The sequence below is a fragment of the Bos indicus x Bos taurus genome, chromosome 18, assembly GCF_003369695.1.
Source record: "Bos indicus x Bos taurus breed Angus x Brahman F1 hybrid chromosome 18, Bos_hybrid_MaternalHap_v2.0, whole genome shotgun sequence".
Taxonomy (NCBI): Eukaryota; Metazoa; Chordata; class Mammalia; order Artiodactyla; family Bovidae; genus Bos; species Bos indicus x Bos taurus.
The window spans coordinates 21,078,884-21,094,510 of record NC_040093.1 but is presented as its reverse complement, the minus strand read 5'-3'; the positions used below and the strand labels follow the sequence as shown (position 1 = coordinate 21,094,510).

At 50.5% G+C, this 15,627-nt stretch overlaps 1 protein-coding gene across 1 annotated transcript in view; it reads left to right on the top strand.

The window, feature by feature from the left end:
• The first annotated feature begins 3,890 nt into the window (after nt 1-3,890).
• The window catches only part of GPI (glucose-6-phosphate isomerase), a 28,864-nt gene continuing 17,127 nt past the window's right edge, over nt 3,891-15,627 (top strand). The window contains exons 1-7 of the mRNA XM_027515971.1: nt 3,891-4,846; nt 5,831-5,921; nt 6,257-6,325; nt 7,755-7,874; nt 14,311-14,394; nt 14,520-14,666; nt 15,411-15,482. Of these exons, the coding sequence (XP_027371772.1) occupies nt 4,725-4,846; nt 5,831-5,921; nt 6,257-6,325; nt 7,755-7,874; nt 14,311-14,394; nt 14,520-14,666; nt 15,411-15,482 (705 nt within the window). The 5' untranslated portion in view covers nt 3,891-4,724. The remainder of the gene's footprint in view (nt 4,847-5,830; nt 5,922-6,256; nt 6,326-7,754; nt 7,875-14,310; nt 14,395-14,519; nt 14,667-15,410; nt 15,483-15,627) is intronic.

Below are 15,627 nucleotides of genomic sequence, written 5' to 3'. Positions count from 1 at the left end.
CAAGTACAGAGTTTACTCTTAGGGTGAAAACCCACGGCCATGTGCGGAGGGGAAATTTTTTTAAAAAACAACTGGATTCACCAGGAAAATCTGGCGACATCCCAAAGCGACTGAAGTCAGCTGAGCAGGCAAGCACCGCGTGCACGGAACACGAGCCCCGAGCCTCCAGGGGGCGCTAATTCAGCCATCCGGGTGTCTCTTAGCCTGCGCACGCGCAGTCTGCCCCGACCCGGAGTCTGCGCACTTTCGCGCACATGTCCATCCCAGACGTGCGGGCAGAGGCGTCTGCAAGTTCGCCGGTCAGGGGCCGGCGGCTGTCTGAGCGCGGAGACATGCGCACACGTGCTCCCTCGGACGTGCGAGCCCACACGCAGACGCGTGCGCACCCCCGCCCGCTCACTACCTGCGCTGGTCCCGCCTTCCCTGTGCTGGTCCCGCCTTCCCCGTGCTTAGACGCGTGCGCACCGCCCCTCTGGAGGGTGTGGCGGGTGTCAGGGGGATTCGCGGAGTTCTGGAGAACTGCGACTCCTCACCCTTTCTCGGTCACCGTGACTCAGCATCCTCGGTGGGTACGCCGCCTCGGAGCAGCTCGCGAAAATCCATCGGCGTGTATCGCCCCATACCCGACCTCCTTCACACTCGAGCCCCAGAACTGCTGCTACCCTGTCCCGGAACCTCCTTTTGCCCTTGTCCTGGTCTCCATGCCCTGCCTGACTCCTGTCCAACGGCCCTGAATTGAGGCCTGACTTAGGTCCACCCTTCAATCCACCCCTCTCTCTCGGTTCATAACATTTTGCCGAGGGCACTTGAAAGTGCCTGGCACTGGAGCGGTCTATTGAACTTTGAGAGCCAGGTTTTCTTTTGATGGTGGTTGTCAGCCCCAGGTCTGGATGCATAGAACCCTCTGAGAGAGCCACTTCTGAACACCGATACTGTGCGGTTTGCAGACAGGGCTTGGCTTAGCATGTGGAGCCGATTGTGGGGATGGTGGTAGAAAACAGGTTTAACTTTTATCTATATATGGTTTAGTCACTAAGTCGTGTCCAACTCTTACCCCATGGGCTGTAGTCCACCAGGCTTTTCCGTCCATGGGATTCTGCAGGCAAGAATACTGGAGTGGGTTGCCATTTCCTTCTCCGGGGGATCTTCCCGACCCAGGAATCAAACCCAGGTCTCCTGCATTGCAAGCAGATTCTTTGCCGACTGAGTTATGAGGGAAGCCACTTTATCAATATAAATATAAAATTACCTTAATATTTTTCCAAACTGCAGACTTCACTCCACTCCCCAAGGTTTGATTAGAGAGGCTACCTCCACACCCCAGTGTCTGATCGTTGCGCCCCCCCCCCCCCCCCCACACACACACACACTGCACCTTTCCTGGTAAGAATCTCCCTACTGCCTTACTTAGATGCTCAGATCCAGTCCAAGGGGAGCAGTGTTGATCCAGTGGTTGTATTCTGCCTCTCTGCCTCTGCCTATGCTGCTGTCCCTGCCTTTGGAAATGTCATTCTTGGCCATTTCCACTTGTAAAATTCTACCCTGTCAATCAGATTTACAGGCTTAATTGATGTTCAAATAGAAGGGGCGGGGGGAGGCGTGATGGAGAGGGCCTGAAAGAATTGCCTGCTTCTCCTTGTTCCGTATACCCTTTTCCTAAGGCTGAAGAGTCCGGAAGTGGCCCAGGACAGGGCCAGGGCAGGGTTGTGATTAAGAACAGGGTTCAAGACTGGGGCAACCTTGAACTGATTCTCTTCTTAGTTTAGCAGAATGGCTATTTTCAGTTTTTTTAGTTTGTCTGTTACGTGGAGAGGATAATGGGATATCCCTCATGGGGTGCTATGAGAGTTATGTGGCAGAGAATTTAGCACAGAGCTCTGCATGCAGTAAACTAGCCAGAGTAGGAAAGTAACCATACTTTCCTGCTAATATAGAAAATCCACATAACTGGAATTTCAACGTACAATGTTAAAATATTACGGGGAGATCTGAGAATAGGTGGGAAATCTGGAATAATTGAAGCTGCTGGGAATCACAGAGGCCAAACTGCTGGAGGTGTACATTATAGAATATTAAAAAGAAGATGAAACCTTTAAAAGGTAATCATTGGAGGCCTTGCCTCCTTCCTCTTTAGTACCTAAGCTGCTCCTGTGGGTTTCAGGTGGATGGAAGTGGACATTGGGGAGGATAGTGTGGCAGGGGGCAGGTGAACACCCATAAAATTTTTGGAAAGATTGGGAGTTGTAAATGACAGCTTAGCTTAGAACAACGTCAAGATGAGGGGAAATCAGTGGTTCGTGCTGCAGCTGCATACTGAGGTGGCCTGGCCCCAGGAACTTGGGTGAAGCGGTTCACTCTGCCATCTCTCTGGAGGTCCTTCTCTTCATGGTCTGTCCTTTCTGACAGGCAGCCTAACACTACAAAAAAACTAGAGTTTTTCCTACTGGCTTTGGGTCCCTGTTTGGCTGTCTTGGGCTTCCCCTGGTGGCTCAGATGGTAAAGAATCTGCCTGCAATGCGGGAGACCCAGGTTCAATCTCTGGGTTAAGATCCCCTGGAGAAGGGAATGGCTACCCACTCCAGCATTCTTGCCTGGAGAATTCCATGGACAGAGGAGCCTGGCGGGCTACAGTACACAGAATTGCAGACAGCCAGACACAACTGAGTAACTTTCACTTCTGACTACTTAGGTCATGTGTTCATCTCTGGCTTAAGTCATATGTTCATCTCTGATTCAGTCAAGGAGGCAGAGGAAGAAGCCCAAGGGTGAGAGGTAGTGGCTTTGAATCAAGACAACAGATAAACAGACGTCTGCTGTGATCACTGAAAAGAGCCTGCTTGAGAAAAAGGGAGGCAGTGGCTCCTACTGTTGAGAGTCGTCAAAGGAATCATAGAGCAAGTGGATGATATGGGTAATAGCTACTGAGACCGGGCCTTCCTGTTGGATGGAGTTCTGTTCTGAAACACAGGATTGAGGGTTGAGAGTGCTGTTCTGTGCAGATAGCTGCTTGGATGGGAACTCTGTGATTGGAGGGTTTCTCAGAAACAAGTGGAACAGATGCTGTTCAGCACTGTCAGGGTTCTGCTGGATATGGGAAGCCCATTTAAACCTCAGAGTTGACAGATGACCCAAAACTCTGGACAAATAAGGGCCATGTGGCAGGGCTGTTCCCTGCAAAGTCCTGTGACGATCTCTTCAATTTCTGACCCCTCTCTTTTCCTTCTTTATCTTTAGGAACTCAAATAATTCTGGGCAGAGAGAGAAAGGCCAGAAGTGGCAGTGACAGCATGGTGCTGGGAGGTAGGTCAGAGGAAGATCTAAGCCTAGGACTGCAGCAGGACAGGGCACACTCCTGGATGGATGGCATTTCTGGGGGAACTTGGTGATGGAGAAGCTCAGTTTGAGTGCACAGTCCTTGGACCTCTTCTCTCTGACTACATTTACTTCGTCTTACCCACACTCTCCTCTAGGCTCATGACTTCAAATGCTATCTATTCACTCATGCCTCCCAAGTTTTTCCTCTTGCCTAAACCATCCCTCCTCGTACTCCAGACTTGAACACCCAACGAAACACCTCCACTTAGATCTCTAATAGGTTCTGAAAACTTGTCAAAAATAAGATAATGATCTTCCCCCTGAAACTGGCATTTCTCCAAGATGTAATGGCAATTCCATTTTTCCAGGAATTTGGGTAAAAAACCAGATGTTATCATTGACTGTTCTTTTTCTTTCTCTTAATTCTTCACTCAATATATATAGGTCACCAGGCCCAACTCCTCCTACCTTGACACCTTCATTCCTGGTCTGCATTCTTACCGTAGCATCCTGTCTGTTGTCCTTACTTTCATGCCTACGGAGTTGTTGGTCTGATCCTTTGGTAAACATGTCAGATGATGCCCCCCCCCCCCCCCCCCCCCGCTTTGTTTAAACCTTTCAATGGTTTCCCATCTCTGTGGGAATAAAACTCAAAGTTCTCACAATGACTTCTTGCTTTCCTTCCCTCTCTGACCTCCTCTTTCACTCTCCCCTCATTCACTCCGCTCTAGCCAGACTCACCTTTTGCTGTTGCTAAAATATCAGCGTGCTTTCCTCAGGAATTTTGCAGCTGCTCTTCCCTTTTCCTGAACACTTCTCCCCCAGATATCCAAGGGGCTTGCTTTCTCACCTTCTTCAGGCTTTTGCTCAAATGTCACCTCCTTTAGTGAGTTTTGCCTTGACCATTCTATTCAGAATTGCATCTTCTATCTCCAGCACCCTTTTCAGTTTTCCTTTTCTCAGTAGCACTTACCAGCATCTGATAAGCCATATATTTTACTTTTCACCTAAGCGTCCCGAACACCTGCAACGCTGCCTGTAACACAGAAGGTGTTGGAGGGAGTTGTGTTAAGTGAATGAATGAATGAACGAATGAACTAATGAAGCAGGCAGGAGCTCGGCCTCTGTTCCCCAATCAATTCCAGGCAAAGGCTGGCAGAGTAGCAGCAGTCCAAGCGGCTGCCAGTTAGCAAGGAGAGAAGAGCTGAGGTCCCGGATCCTCGGCTGTGGGCTTGGTTGCCCCTAGGCGCGGACGGAGGAGCGGGACGGGGCGGGGCCAGGGGCGGGGCGGGGCCGGGCGCCTGCGCCATAAAGCTCGCTGCGCACCGGGTCTCTCCGCCTGTCGTTCGCTGCTCTCCACGCTTCCCTATCGGCGCTCGCCCGGGTCCGTGTTCCCAGCCACTCACGCCATGGCCGCGCTCACCCAGAACCCGCAGTTCAAGAAACTGAAGACATGGTACGAGCAGCACGGCTCTGACCTCAACTTGCGCCGCCTTTTCGAAGGAGACAGGGACCGCTTTAACCGCTTCAGGTGCGTGCGCGGGACGGGAACGGGGGCGCGGAGGTGCTGCACCGGGAGGCGGCTCGCGGGGCCGTGCGGTGCAGCGCCAGGGCCCGGAGGGCGGGGCGGCGGTCCCCGGTTGAGTCGGCGGGAGAGGGGGGGGTCGGCCGTGGATCCGGGCCTGGGCCCAGGCCGCACTTCGTCCTTGACGCCTCCTTGAAGCAGGTTTCCGGGTGCTCGCTGGAGGTCTCGGGGCCCCGGCAGCTTCGTCTGGAAGAGTTCCCCACCTCCTCCGCTTCCCTTCCAGGGGACATCTCTCTTTCCTCCCCTACCCGCCCAGCAGTCCCGACCGGCTGAAGCAGCCCATCCTTCCGCGGTTGTGAGCAAGGGCCCTCGCTGACGCAGCAGGCGCGGAAGGGCTGCTCCCCACTTCATGCGATCCTGGCTTAGAATGGACCATCCGCAGGGTGTGGTCAGGGTGGGACAGGCCCGTGGGATTTGCGGAGAGTCGTGGTGAAACGCTGGAGAGGTGGGGCTGTGATTCCTGCCCTGGAGGCTAGATCCGGAGACCCGTGAACAGGGGTAAAAGAGGAAATCTTGGGGGTTGGGAATGGCCAACCCGTTGGTGCAGGTATTGGGCAGAGGAGATCTGTGGCGCTAGATTTGAGGTCCCTGATGGCCAGCCCTGTTCTCCGGGGCCTTCCCTGAATAGGTTGGGTCTCAGGAGCCCTGGGCCAGAATGGTCACTCCCTGGCCAAGGCGGTGGCAGCGCTCCCAACTCTGTCTTCCCATCCCCCAGCTCAGTTTTAGGGGAGCAAGGGCCCCTCACCCAGCGTCTGCAGCTTGCACTGTGCTGCTCCTGCTGCAGGTCAGCTGAGTGGGCGGGCAGGTGACAGAAGACACCACTGTGCTGGCCAGCTGAAGCTTGTTTGGATTTGGCACGGGGAGGATGTTTTTTCTGGAAGCATCTTGTCAGGGAGCAGATGGTGGGCAGCTTCTGCTATCTTTCTGCAGCTTGAACCTCAACACCAACCATGGGCATATTCTGGTGGACTACTCCAAGAACCTGGTGACGGAGACTGTGATGCAGATGCTGGTGGACGTGGTAATGTTCTGCTTCGGAAGGCTTGACCAGTGACCCATGATGTGGCAGGCGAGCAGGGCTCCTGGCGCCCCCAGATTCCTGAGCATCTTTACTTCCTTCTCTTAGTGGATCTCAGTCATTGCCTCTGTGCCCCTGCCCCGGCTCAGGTTCTGACCGGCATCCCAGGGGACCCAGTGCCCAGATGTCTGAGCAGACCCTTCCCAGGCAGTGGGGGAGGGCGCCAGGCTGCAGCCATCCTTCAGTCCCACTGGGGATCTGCACCAAGCCTTTTGCTTGGGGGTTTGGACTCTTGACCGTCGTGGGTGGGACCAGGTCTCAGTGTCTTCTCTTCTCAGGCTAAGTCCAGGGGTGTGGAGGCCGCCCGGGAGCGCATGTTTACTGGTGAGAAGATCAACTTCACTGAGGTGAGCTGGCTAGTGGACAGCAGGCTCTGCAAACCCTCCACAGCCTCTTGGTTCCCTTTGGGGTGCGTCGGACTGTTAGCAGCATCGCCTTGTGTCATACTCCTTCTCTTAGGCAATGCTTTTGCTTAACGAGAGACCTGAAGGTCTGTTTCCTCAAGCAAGTTGCAGGGCCAGACACACCCCATGGTGTGTCTTCCCCAAGCCTGCAGTCTAGGTCTGGTGAGTGTGGATGGCTTCCAGTGTCTATGTCTGCCTGGGGACAGCAGCTCTCAAGCCTGCAGAGAGAGGGCATCTCAAGACATGGTCAGAGAAATTAACTCTGATCTGTTCTTGCTGCAGGTTTAATTAGTGAAAAGCAGACTCCTGTCAAAATCAATCTCCTCAGTGGTAGGAGTCAACAGGAAGCTATGGCAGGGCCAGGTCTGGGCCACCCTGTTCCTGAATCGCTGTGGAAGCCTTGGAGGCATAAGAATCACTGAGCATGCAGAGCGTCAAGCTCATAATGTTACTAGTCTCCTTTTACACACGGGGAACCTGAAACTCAGAGATCAAGTCACTTATCTAATGTCATTCTCTAAGTGGCAGATTCAGGATTCAAACATTCTGTCTTTCACTGCTGGGCAGTCTGAGGGAGGCTGCAATCAAGGAGGGCTTCCTGGAGGGGTCATTTCATTGCCTACAGAACATGGCTCAGAAGTGAGGTTGGACAGGGTGAGGGTGGTGTCGCATGAAGCCCTCCACCTTAGCGATCCGCTCCCTGGGTTGGAGTCCTAAGATCATCCCTTCCTGTCCCTCCAGAGTCTCAGATGTGTTTGTTTCAAGGCCTCTGCTGCCCGAAGCTCGATGGGACTGTTGTTCTCACTTGATAAGGCCAGCTGCCTGGCGCTTATCACAGACTTGGGATCTGTTTTGGTTTCCGGTGGTGGGTGTGATGGAACACTTGGTGAGGGAAGGTTGAGTTGCTTGCTTTGCTCCACTTTCAAGGGGCCGGGACACTTTTCAAAAGGTGCCAACAAGCACCATGAACTTTTTACCAGGTAGATGAGACTGGGCTTCGTGAGCGTTGGTCCTCTGCAGCCACTTACTGCTTGTCTCTGGCCTGTGTTGCCACCAGTCTGCCTTCGCTCACTCCATTCAGCTTTCCTCGACTTTTCATGCCCTGAACATCCGGGGGTCATCGGGGCCTGTCCTAGGCCCATTCTGGTCTCTCCCCTTGTGACTGTCCGCAGCACATAAAGCAAGGGGCACTTGCCTTGCTTCTCCTCTCCCCCGGATCCTGGGGGTGGTCCCTACTTCCGTGAACACACAGTGGGTTCTCTGTATGAGTCCAGACACTTAACAGACCTTAGCGCCTGGATGTCCATTGGGTGCAGCTGGGTATGTGGCTGCACCAGGGCGAGGACCTTCACACGCTGACTCTCGCCCCCAGGATCGGGCTGTGCTGCACGTGGCCCTTCGGAACCGATCAAACGCACCCATTTTGGTGGATGGTAAGGATGTGATGCCAGAGGTCAACAGAGTCCTGGAGAAGATGAAGTCTTTCTGCCAGGTATGGGTGGACTTCCCACTAGCCATGTGTGTGCTTGTATTTGGGAATCTAGGGGTCCCGATGGGCTGCCCTTCCACTCTCCTTGGAGAGGACCCCAGCTCTCAGTAACCTGAGGTGGGGGCAGTGTGTGTGATTGCTGGCCATGGGGGTCTCTGCTAAGGCACGGATTCCCCTAACCCTGTTCTCGGGGAAACCACTACTAGCAGCCGTGGAGCTGCCTCCTTGAACTGTAACACCTGCGGGCTCACGGTGACAATCTGGCCAGGACAGAGATCTGAAAAGAAAAGTGAGGCCTCTGGAGGGGGAAAGACTTGCTTTTTGTAACCTCTTAAGTCATGGATCCTTATTTCCTGGTCTAGAACTAGATAAAATTTAAAACTTAGGATTTTCTTGACCACACCCCTGCCAGATTTCCGGAGGCAGTCTTTATTTACTGTTAAATCTTGCACGGGTTTCCCGAGCATGCACTAGCTTGTCTGTCATCTCTTCTTTGAAGCACACATACCCACACATGTACACACACATGCAGCTTGTCCCTGCTTCAGCATTAATGCACAGAACTGTGCCTCCTTTTCCTCTGTGGGTGTTGGGGTTGCCTCAGAGTCCTTCTGGAGAGTTCCCCATATATATTGCCATTGCCTCAGTGTCTACGCCAGGAATGGTTCTGCAAGAATTCGTGGATGTCCTCAAGCCTATAGAGCAAGGGTGATATCTGTGGGCTGGACTGTTTGGGCAGGCCTGTGCATGTCTGTGTGTGGATGATGCGTGCTCTCGGAGTGATAATCTAAGCTTTGGTCAGCTTTTCCCTGGGAGCAGTGTCCACCATGTGTGGCTGGTCAAAGTCTGGTCACTTTGGGTGAGAGCCATCTTCTGACTGAAATAGTGGGAGGTGATCTGGGCATCCATCCTAGAGGCAAAGGCAGCCAAGTAGGACTTCACGTGGTGAGGAAGGCTTGGGATCCTGATTGGAATCTGAATTCCAGAATGTCCGTTCGTAGTGGTTGGTGCTGGTGATGGGCTTTGGGTGGAGGGGAGGGCATTTCCCCTCTTCATGGATCACAGCCTTGTCGTGGTCAAGAGGCTTTTGTAACTCAGTGAAGCTATGAGCCATGCCATGCAGGGCCACCCAAGTCAGACGGGTCATAGAGAAGGCAAGAGGAGAAGGAGGCGGCAGAGGATGAGATGGCTAGATAGCATCACCAACTCAATGGACACGAATCTGAGCAAACTCCAGGAGACAGTGGGGGACAGAGGAGCCTGGCATGCTGCAGTCTGTGGGGTCGCAGAATGGGACACAATTTAGTGACTGAACAACAACAACAAAGGGTGTTTCCAGCTATCAGGTGTGAGCGCAAGAACTGCTGTGCTCTGTATGAAGCCTGGTGCTCTGTTTGGTCAACCTTGGTGTGCAAAGGCATGCCAGGTGGAAAGTGTGTGGCACTGGTTGTCTGGGAAGCTGTTTGCAGGAGAACCCTCCCTTACAGCTGGCTGCTGGAGTACCTGACTCAGACTGATGGGTATTTATAGTACAAAAAAGCTGCTGAATAGCAGCATTTCCCTGGTGAGGAACACTCCTCAGGGCTGTGCTCGCAAAAGTTCACCAAGATTGGGTGAGAATGTTCACTGTGACCTTGATTGTCCCGGCAAAACCTGAAAACAGCCTGCCCTTATTTATTTAAAATCAGTGTGTGTTCATATACTGTAGTCCTGGGCACCATTAGTAATTAGGGAACTACAGCTGCATTGACCTGCTCTTCTGTTGAGGATATACTGTGAAGTCAAAAAGGGAAGTTACAGAACTGGTGGGTTTCGTTAGACACCATCTGGTCAAATAAAGGGTATGTGTGGTTCTAGTAAAGATACACAAAGGTTCCGTTCTTGGATGCCATATTTTAACAGAACTGATGATGAGATTGAGGGTTGAAAAGCTGAGTAATTTATTTTTCTTTCTGTGTTGATGGAAAAGTGCTCATGGCAGTTGATTATTATCTGAAAGAAATAAAGTTACAGGGTCTTACTGGTTTGGGGAAAGCCGTGTGTATCAGTTTCCTATCACTGAGTAACAGATTACTCCAGAATTTAGCAGCTGAAAACAACAGTCAACATTGCGGTTGATTGGTTCTGGTTCTGGTCTTACAAGGTTTTAGTCAAGGTGTTGGCCCAAGGTCACATTCATCTGAGGGCTTGATGGGGGCTGGAAGATCTTCTCCCAAGGTGTTTCACCAGCAGTTATTGCTGATTTCTGGGAGGCTTTAGTTCCTCACCTTGTGAACCTCTCCACAGTCTATTTGGGTGTCCTCATTATATTGAGTATTTGCATGGTTACACCCTGGCTGCTTTCATACTTTTTAGAAACCTCTGAAAGGTGAATATAGTAGTATCTTTTATAGATATTAGCAGGCCCATAAGTATTCCTATTCCCTTCTGAAATCTAACATTGTTTTGCTATAATAAAGAAAAAGTTTAAAAGGAAAAAGACCATGAAAGTTCTATGAGTGAAAAAAAATAACTCCACAGTGTTATTTCGTAAGCTTGTTAGTATAGTTTTATACTCTTAGGGGCTTTTGATCAGTGTTCTTGTCTCCAGAAGCATTCTTGAAAAGTACCTGTATTTTACTTACACACACCATGCAGTTGTTTCTTGATGATTATATATTTAGCATGGAGCTTTAAGCTCCATTTTATCCCATCATGGATGTATGGAAAGCAGCTGCTTTGGGAAGAAAGTATGAAAGTAAGGTTAAAATGCATGAAGTAAGGTTTGGGCTTCCCTGTTGGGTCAGTGGTAAAGAATCCATCTGCCAGTGCAGAAGACATGGGTTTGATCCTGGGTCAAGAAGATCCCCTGGAGGAGAAAATGGCATCTGAAAAGTTAGCGACTATACAACAGCAACATGACAAGGTAGCTGATTTTTCCCAGAGCAATTGCTCCAACAGAAAGCAAGGCAGAGTGCCTCAAGGCCTTTTATTATCTTGAGCTAGCATTAGAAGTTACTCTTTCTTTTCTGACTCTGATCAAAGTGGGAAGGGACTACACAAGATCATGAATGCAGTGCCAGGAGGTGAGGATCTCTGGGAACTATCTTGGATGTTGGTTACCATAGTCTGCCTTCTGGTTCCCAGTAATTCATCCTGTTCCTTCCACATGCAAAATAAAATACCCCATTCTCTTTCTCTTAATGCCATTATCAGATTACAATGTCAGTTAGAAGTCAAGAACTTCATCATCTAATTTAGGTTCAGATATATCTGTATTTTCTTTAACATAACTCAAATGTAATTCCTTTCGATCTGAAGATATGTGAATTAAATAGACAAGTTATTTTCCCCTCACACACTCAACATACAGGTGAGATAGGCACAGGATACCTATATAGGATAATTCCTTTGCAGAAAGGGAGGAAAGTGGGAGGCACACAGGAATCATTGATCCAAAGCAGTTCTTTTTTATTTTAATTGGGAAATAATTACTTTACAGTTTTGTGATGGCCTCTGCCATACATCAACATGCATCAGCCATAGGCATACATGTGTCCCTTCCCTCTTGAACTCCATCCCTCCAGGTTGTCACAGAGCACCAGGTCCAGAGCAGTTCTGAAATTCACCAGACGCTTGGTTAGGACTCAAGGCTTCATTCCTCAAGGCTTTTGGCTTTGCTCTCTGTTATCTTTTTTACATGAAAGGTAGTTTGTGTTTGTAACTGCCTAGTTTTTTCAGTCTGCTTACTGCCTATAGAAATGTGGGTTTTGAGGGGGACTTCCTTGCTGGTCCAGTGGTGAAGACTCCACACTTCCACTGCAAGGGGCACAGGTTCAATCCCTGGTTGGGGAACTAAGACCCCACATGCCATGCAATGTGGCTAAAAAAAAAAGTTTAAAAGAAATGTGGGCTTTAAAAAATTATTAGCTGTGCCACACAGCTTGTGGGATCTTAGTTCCCTGACCAGGGATTGAGCCCAGGCCCTGGCAATGAAAACACCAAGTCCTAACCACTGGACAGCCAGAGAATTCCTTGAAATGTGGATTTTTAAAGATTTTTTTCCTTTTATACCATCTCTGTCCCTTTCAGTCCAAACTGGTAATATTTCTAACAGTTCAATTATCTTAAAAACTTTGTTGGTCTCCTATGAAGCTTACTGGGGTGGGGAGAGGGGTTGGTCACTTCATTAGACAAAAGCTACATTCACAAACTTCTTCAAGATAATTTCTACCATTACTTCTCAGACCACAAAGATAGTACTCTTAAAGTCTTTGGAACCCTTATCTTCAGCCAGAATATTCTCTGTAACCACCTTAATTCTCGCTGAGGTCTTAACAAAAGCTTTACAGCTACATACTCTGTTTTACCTTTTGAAGTTTTTGTTACAGTACCTTGGACGCGATCTTTGCCACATCCATCTCTTAATTTTGGAATCACTGCCTAGAGAGGCTGGGAGTTTTCAAATCCTGCAGTTGCTGGCTTCTTTTTGTTTAAAAGTTCTACATTAAGTTTATTTCTCTCTGCTTGCATTTTACTGTAAGCACTAAGAAGCCAGGCAATTTGTAACAGCCTGAAAACTCTGTAGCTAGGTCATCCAGATCATAATAGGATACATCTTTTACTTTCCCCACTTAAAAAAATTATTTACTTAATTATTTTTGGCTGCACTGGGTCCTTATTACTACGTGTGAGTTTTCTCTAGTTGCAGTGAGGGGAGGCTGTCTTGTGGAGCACGGGCTCTAGGTGCTTGGGCTTAGTAGTTGTGGCACGCAGGCTTAGTTACCCCACGGCATGTGGAATCCTCCCTGACCAAGGACTGAACCCAGTGTCCCCTGCATTGGCAGGCAGATTCTTAACGACTGGACTACCAGAGAAGCCCTACTTCACCCTCCCCCGATTAATGCAGTCAACACTGTTATTAAATCTTCTTTCACTATATAACAAGGATTTTCTTGCAATTCCCAATAATGTTTTCCTCCTGTTTCTTCAAATCTACATCAGCAACCCCCTCAAGGACTTTTAAACCTCTGCTAACAGTCTCTTCCAGGTTTTTATTAACTCTCCTGAGGGCTCTTTTAGCTTTTACCCATATTTCTAAATTTTTTTATGGTAATACCCTACTTCTAGTGTCAAAATCTGTATTAGTTATTCATTATATAACAGATTGCATCAAAACTTGATTTAAAATAGCAGTAAATATTCACCATCTTGAAGTTTCTATGGAGACTTCCCAGGTGGCGCTAGTGGTAAAGAACCCACCTGCCAGGGTAGGAAAGTAAGAGCCATGGGTTGGATCCCTAGGTTGGGAAGATCCCCTGGAGGAGGGCACGGCAACCCACTCCTGTATTCTTGCCTAGAGAATCCCATGAGCAGAGGAGCCTGGTGGGCTACAGTCCATAGGGTCGCAAAGAGTCTCACATGACTGAAGTAACTTAGCACGCATACACGCACACACAGTGTCTATGGGTCAGAAACTCAAGCTTAACTGGTTGGTCTTGGTTTTCGGGGGAAGCGGGGAGGTCTCTCTTGAGGGTTGTACTCAAGATGTTGGCCAGGGCTGTAGTTATCTGAAGGGTTCTGGAGGATTCTCTTGCAAGGTGGTTCCTGCTCATGGGTGGTGAGTTGGCACTGGCTTTTGTAAGAAAGCCACCATTCCTCACCACAGTGGCTTCTTCACACAACCATGTCTTCTTGTAACGTCGTACATGGTTTCCCCAAAGTGAGTGATCTGAGAGAGCGAGGCAGAAGCTGCGCGGTCTGTCATGACCCGGCTTCTGAAGTCCTGCTCCATCACTTTTGCAGTATTCCGGTGGGTTCACAGCCCTATACTGGAGAAGAAAATGGCACCCCACTCCAGTACTCTTGCCTGGAAAATCCCACGGATGGTAGAACCTGGTAGGCTACAGTCCATGAGGTCGCAGAGAGTCGGACACGACTGAGCGACTTCACTTTCACTTTTCACGTTCACAGCCCTATGCAGCACAGGGGGCTCACGACACCCACACCTCTGTAGGGCTCACTCTGCACCCACGCCTCTAGAGTGTGTGGCTGCCAGGCAAGACTCCCTAGGAGCACGTGGAGGCTGGCTGCGTGTCTCGTTCTGTCCCTGGCTCAGACTGGTCATAGTACTTGGCATTTCACATCTCTCGGCCTCTGTCATGTTAGGTTCTGCTGGAAGTTCATGCTGCTTTTGTAAATTCTGATAACGTTGCTGGTTATGAGATGGGGATATCGCCCCTCCCTCCTACCCTTACTCGTGGTGGACGAGGGTCTAGTTGATGATGAGGGTCTAGTCCCTACCTGAGTGTGGCAGGAATGTGACACTACGGTCTCAGTAGGCCTCTCTGAGGGCCTGGAAGTTGGAACTAAGGTGTAAGGATACAGAAGTAATGATGCTTTTGAACAGCGGTTTATACTCTGGGGTTTGGGCTGATGACATCTCCCTGCTCTGTGCCAGCGTGTCCGGAGTGGTGAATGGAAAGGGTACTCGGGCAAGGCCATCACGGACGTCATCAACATCGGTATTGGCGGCTCTGACCTGGTAAGAAGAGGGCTGCCTTGGGATAGAGGAGGGGGTCTCATCCGGCCTTGGTTCCCCCAGAGATGGGACCTGGCTGTTCTCACCACTTGTGGCATCTTGTTTTCTGATGCTCCATCTCCCCACAGGGACCCCTCATGGTGACTGAAGCCCTCAAGCCCTACTCTTCAGAAGGTCCCCGGGTCTGGTTTGTCTCCAACATTGACGGGACTCACATTGCCAAAACGCTGGCCACCCTGAACCCCGAGTCCTCTCTCTTTATCATTGCCTCCAAGGTATGGGTTTCAGCCCCGGCCTGTCTCCCAGCCCTGTTGCGCTGGGGTGGGAGCAGGGGTTGGGGGGAGTGGGTGCTTTGCTGCCGCCCTGCACACTGGACCCTCCCGCCTGCTCTGAATGAGCTGTGCTCTGTGGCTCAGGTGGGCACAGCTGCCCTCAGACCGTTCCTTATCTGGTGGCCAACACAGTTCACCCGATGAAAGCCCACACTGGTCCATGTGTGCCTCTATCTGAGGCCATGCCCACTCACTTGGCTGAATCTGGGCTCAGCCCAGGACCATTCCTATCCTCTCAGAGATTTGTCCCTAACGTCTGCTCCTTTCTCATCCCAGAGCCAGGCCCAGATAACGTAAGCATTTTGCTTTTTTGTCATTTATACCCTGTTTACTCATATCCATGCACATTAAATATTATGGATAATTTCATCTGGGTTTTGAGATACAGCCAGGTCTGGGCTGAAGGAGCCCCAGGCCACAGCAGCTATCCTGGCGGATGTTCTAACCTTTGACCTGTGGTTCCTCTGTGAAGTTCTGGAATCACAGAATGACGCTGCTGCTTCCAGGCCTCTGCCCCAGATACACACTAACTGGGGCTTTGAGGACATGTGGGCGGAGGTGACGTGGAGCAACTCACTGACCCACATGCACTGCTCCGTGTGATAACTGGGCATCCATGTGGCCTCCGCTGCTGAGCTCTGGCTCAGGACTGTATCAGCTGGGGACCAACTGCTGTACTCTCTGCAGACCTTCACTACCCAGGAGACCATCACGAACGCAGAGACAGCGAAGGAGTGGTTTCTCCTGTCGGCCAAGGATGTGAGTGCTCATGGGCAGTGGGCAGGCGGGGAAGGACAGAGTGGGTCTGCCCAGCCCTGTAGTCCTGTTTCCCCTGAAGTTGGCAGCAGGAGGCAGCCTTTCTGGTTAAGATACTTGACTTTGCCAGCCCAGACAAGCCCAAGGT